At 30.5% G+C, this 6,228-nt stretch overlaps 4 protein-coding genes across 4 annotated transcripts in view; 2 read left to right on the top strand and 2 right to left on the bottom strand.

Moving 5' to 3' along the window:
• Nucleotides 1-13: 13 nt before the first annotated feature.
• Nucleotides 14-1,749, top strand: LOC108742511 (mothers against decapentaplegic homolog 3). The gene is made up of 5 exons (XM_025978172.1): nucleotides 14-33; nucleotides 158-335; nucleotides 913-1,118; nucleotides 1,171-1,315; nucleotides 1,424-1,749. The coding sequence occupies exons 1-5, from the start codon at nucleotides 30-32 to the stop codon at nucleotides 1,545-1,547; spliced, it is 657 nt and encodes a 218-aa protein (XP_025833957.1). The 5' UTR covers nucleotides 14-29; the 3' UTR covers nucleotides 1,548-1,749.
• Nucleotides 925-6,228, bottom strand: part of LOC108742519 (histidine triad nucleotide-binding protein 1) — a 10,413-nt gene continuing 5,109 nt past the window's right edge. The window contains exon 3 of the mRNA XM_018477759.2: nucleotides 925-1,126. The gene's annotated coding sequence lies outside the window, so the exon portion shown is untranslated. The remainder of the gene's footprint in view (nucleotides 1,127-6,228) is intronic.
• Nucleotides 2,002-4,821, bottom strand: LOC108742510 (cyclic AMP-dependent transcription factor ATF-7). The gene is made up of 5 exons (XM_018477749.2): nucleotides 4,760-4,821; nucleotides 3,903-4,249; nucleotides 3,462-3,820; nucleotides 2,267-3,184; nucleotides 2,002-2,159 (listed from the first exon to the last, which is right to left on the bottom strand). Exons 3-5 carry the CDS (start codon nucleotides 3,601-3,603, stop codon nucleotides 2,002-2,004), a joined length of 1,218 nt encoding a protein of 405 aa, XP_018333251.2. The 5' UTR covers nucleotides 3,604-3,820; nucleotides 3,903-4,249; nucleotides 4,760-4,821.
• Nucleotides 4,876-6,134, top strand: LOC112905550 (mothers against decapentaplegic homolog 3-like). Its single transcript, XM_025978171.1, has 4 exons — nucleotides 4,876-5,092; nucleotides 5,473-5,669; nucleotides 5,763-5,883; nucleotides 5,938-6,134. Exons 1-4 carry the CDS (start codon nucleotides 4,893-4,895, stop codon nucleotides 6,110-6,112), a joined length of 693 nt encoding a protein of 230 aa, XP_025833956.1. The 5' UTR covers nucleotides 4,876-4,892; the 3' UTR covers nucleotides 6,113-6,134.

The following is a 6,228-nucleotide window of genomic DNA, read 5'->3' as shown; positions in this document are numbered from 1 at the left end:
ATTACTTTTAAACTGATCATAATGATAACATGAGTGAGTAATTAAATTTATAATGCTCTCTCTTCATTATAGTGCAATTTACTTAATTACTATAGTAATTATTATGAAAGGTAGAATTAAAGCTATTCATTAAAGTATATTTCATTTTTATTTGTAGGTCTTTCAAGGTTAACTCCAAGTCCCCATACAGATGCACAGCCTGTAATGTACTGTGAACCAGCATTTTGGTGCAGTATAAGCTACTATGAGCTTAATACAAGAGTTGGTGAGACTTTCCATGCAAGTCAACCTTCTATTACTGTTGATGGCTTCACTGATCCTAGTAATTCAGAAAGGTAAAATTAAAGATTGTTTGTCTTACTTTTATTGAAACTCAAAAAAGAATATAAAAGGAAAAATTTCAACAAAACGTATCTTTTAAATTACCATAGAGTAATTTTAGTATTTATATAATTTTCTTAAAACGTTTCCTTTTGAACTTTTTTTGGGCTGTAGGACGAAAGGATACCAAAACAAGACCTTGCTAATTTCCAAATTCTCAAATCTTTGGGGTCTGTTTAATCAATCATAATATTATGTTGTATGTATATTTATGAAACACTCTATCAACTACATATTTAATTTTCCTTTTCCATGTTTTCTCATTTTGTATTAATATTAGAATTAATAGTATTTATTTCAATAGGTTAAGTAATTAAAATTTATTCTCAACAGTTAATCAAAAGTAAATATCTTAAGTAATGTTCAAATTTTTGGCTTTTGCGTATTTGGTATATTTTGTTATTATTGAAGTTGAAACTGTCCCCCCTAAATGCGTGTTTATAGACAACCACAATATGATTTATTAGCCGTCACTCCTTTTTTTTGTGCTGGTTTTATTTTATTAATAAAATGATTATTTATTGTGTTTAGGTTTTGCCTGGGTCTTCTTTCAAATGTTAATAGAAATACAGTTGTGGAACAAACCAGACGTCACATTGGCAAGGGAGTTAGACTTTATTATATTGGTGGTGAAGTGTTTGCAGAATGTCTTAGTGACTCTAGTATTTTTGTGCAGTCGCCAAATTGTAATCAAAGATATGGATGGCATCCTGCTACAGTTTGCAAAATACCTCCAGGTACAACCCTGAAATTGAAGAATAGTTTAGAACGATAATAAATTTGTTTCAGGTTGTAATTTAAAAATTTTTAACAATCAAGAATTTGCTGCGTTGCTGTCACAGTCTGTGAGCCAAGGTTTTGAGGCAGTTTACCAATTAACGAGAATGTGCACTATTCGTATGTCTTTTGTTAAAGGTTGGGGTGCTGAATACAGGTAAGGACTGACTGTATACATTAGTAATTGAAATTGTGACAAATGGAAATTGTTTATAATTTAATGAAAACACATTTTTTATTGCCACATTGTATTTGATAATTACAGAAGACAAACGGTTACTTCCACGCCTTGTTGGATTGAATTACATTTAAATGGACCTCTTCAGTGGTTGGATCGAGTTTTAACTCAAATGGGGTCACCGCGTTTACCATGCAGCTCAATGTCGTAATTTATGAATATTTCTCAAATCACTTCGATTTCTTCCCAAAATATTTTTCGTGCGTATATTGATTTTCTGCCGTTTCAACTAGTATTTATGAAGTTATTACACTGAACCGTACAATTCGTTATTAATATTTTGGTCTCGGCTTGATCATCATTGAATTATTGTATTTTTATTTAATTGTTGTTTTTACAGAATTTTGCCCATTGATTGCCCTTTGAAATATTTTTTATTGTTTCAAAAAGGCGAAATTGAGATTTTTTTTGAAGTTTATAAAACGAGAATATGCGGTATGTATTACTTGTATGCTATTCATATTTAGTTTTGGGAACAGTATAAACATTTGTGATTTTTAAGTATGAATCAGGAGGGTACACGATTTTATGCATTTTGACAATTTAATTTTAAATGTTTTGTTAATTGTGAGCGTCTAAAGCCAACTTTACGGAGTGTGCAATTTTTAAACGGAAATTTTTTTTATCAGATTTATANTTTTGTTCTTGGGCTGTTGCTGTGGATTTGGCATGATGGGTGCAACTTTAATTTTTTTATTAGGGCTTATTGCTTCTTTTTTCGCATTTCCATAGATATCATGTAAAATTTTGGTTACTTCTTTATCTAAAACAGATAGTTTTTACTTTTCCATAGTTCTTTTACAGAATACATGTTCTATTACTATTAATAATAAAGTAGGTAAATTTTCGTTTATATTAAAAAAAAATTACCAAATTTTGGATCTCTAGATACAGAGCAATCCTTGTGGAGAAGGAAAACCTTTTTTAAAGCACTAACTTCAAATTTCAAATTTTGATTCTCCAACCACAAATTTTTATTTTCTTTCTTCAGGTAATCTAATTCATTTTCCATTTTTCTTATCCACTGCTTTTTTCTCTGGCGACTTCTAAATTGAGCTGCTCTGTTCATCTCTTTTCTATCCAAAGATTTTCTAGGTGCAAGGTGGTTTTGATCTATACTGTTACCAACATTTATTTCTTTTTTAGCTTGTCTTTCTCTGGGTTTTTGCAAAAAAACTTCACTATCAAATACAACAGATTGCTTAATTGTTTCAATCTTCAGTTCTATATTTTTCTGTGCAGTTATATCATAAACACTGCCATTGTTGTTTATTTTACCTTCTAAAGTTTCTCTTAATTTATTTTTAACATTATAATAAGAATTATTAGCAGATGTCTCATTTTGCTTATTGTTTCCTACACCTTCATTATCCTTACATAAAACATCGACATCATGATCGTCATTAATAACTAAACAGTCAGGAGATGGAGTGGATGATAAACGATCTAATTCTGATGTTTGAGCATTATCATTAGTTAAACAAGCTAACAATATACTCTCCACTTTGTCTCCAATTTCATCTTTGGATAGGTGTGATGTAAAAGATTCACCTTTTAAAATTTCTTTTTTATGGTTACTGTAAGTTGGAGTGTTTTCTTGAGGAGCAGGAACGTTAGGTGTATGCAAACTATCATCAGTTGAGGTCTCAGGAACATGTAACAAACCAGACTTGGCCAATTCTGCAGCTTTTTGAAAGGTTTCATCAAAAGGATTTACATTTTGTAAATCTTGAAACAGACCTACTTCTTCACAATTTCTTATAAATCTTGTTGGTGTAGGTGTCTCATCTACAAAGGAAGGCATATTTTCTTATTATTTAACTAAATGCATACAAATAGATACTAATACATAATCAGCAATGGCAGGTTGCTATGTTTTATGTGAAAATTAATTGCGCTCCTGCCTCTCATTTTTAAAAGTGAAATGCCATAAGACACCTCCACTACTACACTATATACATATAATGTCTAATATACTAGTGGATAAATTTTCAAGCGCAATTATACATTGCACACAGCCTAACAGCAAGCAAAGAATAATCATACTTTATGAATTAAGATTTACCTACTGCACTGCTCTGAGTTTCAATGCCTATATATAAACCAATATCATGTTTCTTCTCATGCACTCGTAGGTGATCTTCATTGGTGAATGTTTTAGTACAACCTGCTGAATTACAGCAAAACGGCCTAACAGTTTCACTCATTAAATATGATTACCTTTATGTGAAAATAAGCCTCAAAATAATTACTTAAAACAATGAAATACATCATTTTATAACAAGCTGTGGGTGCTTGTTCAAATTTGGAAATTTACAATTCTGGCTTGTAAGATTTGTTCAACAGAATTGTTTGTTCCATTATTTCTTTTTTATAATACCCAGGGTAATTGCAAATCAAATTTTAATCTGATTAGTGAATTATCTAAAAAAAATCGGTATTAATTAATTTTTCCTGTCAACTATTTTTTAAATGCTACAATGTGTTATCAATAGTTAATATTTACCATGCTTTTAGTATTTTTTATTTGTATTTTATGTTTATTATTCACAATAACAATAATAATTTGAACTGTTATGGTTACTACTTGTTATTTTCCAACTTTTTTGACAATTGCGATTGTCATGTAATTTATATTGTCTATCTTTGATGTAATCTATGGGTGCAATTGTCAAAAATCGTCATTAAATTCATATTAAATTACAATCTCGGTTGCCAATTCGTACGCATTATATCCACATTGAGTGTTACAATTATTTGTAAACGCGACTATGAATTCTTTGAAACAGGCTTAATTCGTAGCAAATAGTATTTCTAAAGTCTAAAACTGTTTCTGTTGCTTTTGTTGGAATTCTAAAATGTAAAAAGCATCAAGAAAATAATAACGTAGTGCATTTATTACTGCTCTTAATTTCAAATTAGGTAGACAGATGTGAGATCTGGCAACAATGAAGTATTATATTAAATAATAACAGTACTGTACTTTTAATTCTTTCCGGTAAACAGTATAAAAAAAATTGTAATAGGAAAGGCAAAACCTTTTGCTCACAATAATGAAATCGAAATAACTAATGACTTTGTTAACTGTTAACAATAATTTACAGTAGGATCATTCTCTGCCACATGCTTATTTTGCTATTTTACGGAATTACTGCTCCATATACATTATTCATTCGATTACTGATAATACAGAATGCAATTTAGGAAAATATAGTCAAATTAATGACAAAAAATATAAATGTGAGAAATATTATTAATAGGCGTCACGCATGCGTAAAAATCAATCGCAGCTACTCTGAAACTGTCGAATCCCACGTGCGAAAATGAAATGTTTAGCAAAGCGGATGTCGTTGATATACTCACAAACAAAAAATAAATCGCTTATCAAATTCAACATGGCGGTAGTGTTTGTGTTAGTGTTACATATTTTTCAATAAAAAATACAAGAAGTTGTATTTTTAAAGTTATAAACCAGTTCGTTTATGTTATTACTGTGATGAGTGGTATGTTGCCTTTTACGCCACCCATTGTTAAGCGGTTGCTAGGTTGGAAAAAAGGCAATGACACGGACGACAAATGGTGTGAAAAGGCAGTTAAGAGTTTAGCGAAGAAACTAAAAAAGACTGGTGCACTGGAAGAACTAGAACGAGCCATCTCATCGCAAAATCACAACACTAAATGTGTTACTATTTCTAGGTATGTCAACAAATCATTGTACCAAGTTTTCCACATTTTAAGGTCACATTATAGATTTGTTATGATTTCTTTCCCCTTTCCCCACTATGTCTGGATTTTGACCTACCTTAAATGTCTGGCTAATGTAAGACCAGTAAGATTGAAGTTTCTTTGTTACATAGGTATTCATATTTAAATTTTTTAGAATTTGTATAGAAATATCAGGTATTAGAACGACATAGTCATATTATTTGAATTTTTTTGTGGTTCTTAATGGAAAAGTCATACTTTTTTTTAATATATTTCTCTATAAAAAAATACACCGTACTTATTTTTCGGCTTTTATTTAGTATAAAACTAATTTTGGGTATATGTTTTTATAACTAGTATTTTATATGCAGGTTAAAATCAAGTGATTTAGGATCAAACGTACAACGCAAAGGATTGCCTAATGTAATTTACTGTAAATTGTGGAGGTGGCCTGAGTTACAATCACATCATGAACTAAGACCACTTGACAATTGTGAATTTGCCTTTTCTTTGAAAAAAGAAGAAATTTGTGTCAATCCATACCATTATACCAGAATAGAAACACCAGGTAGGAATTTATATGATTTCTTTTCAGGAACAACTGTAATAGTCATTTAGTTTTATTTTAATATTTCATGCTGCATTTTGTTTATTCTTGTAGCTCTACCAGCTATTCTAGTTCCCCGGCATGCATTAACAAATGAAGAATGTAACATATTTCCTCATTCTTTGGAAGATTTAAGCACCTCAGTACCAGAAAATACCTCATTTTCCAATATCAAGTATGCTTATATTAGGTCTATGCCTATGTTTGTGTCATATTAATGTTCTTACAGTTTACACATGCAGCACAGCCAAAGTTATATGGATGCAGTAGGCATTTGCTCAAATGGTCCACCTAACAGTCTTGAGTCTCCTCACAGTGCAGCTCCTCCAACTGAGACACCTCCACCCGGTTATATTTCAGAGGATGGTGATCCAATTGATCATAATGATAACATGAGTGAGTAATTAAATTTATAATGCTCTCTCTTCATTATAGTGCAATTTACTTAATTACTATAGTAATTATTATGAAAGGTAGAATTAAAGCTATTCATTAAAGTATATTTCATTTTTATTTGTAG

Source organism: Agrilus planipennis, unplaced genomic scaffold (genome assembly GCF_000699045.2).
Source record: "Agrilus planipennis isolate EAB-ADULT unplaced genomic scaffold, Apla_2.0 scaffold358, whole genome shotgun sequence".
In the NCBI taxonomy this organism is placed as follows: Eukaryota; Metazoa; Arthropoda; class Insecta; order Coleoptera; family Buprestidae; genus Agrilus; species Agrilus planipennis.
This window is presented reverse-complemented; position numbering and strand designations above follow the sequence as displayed.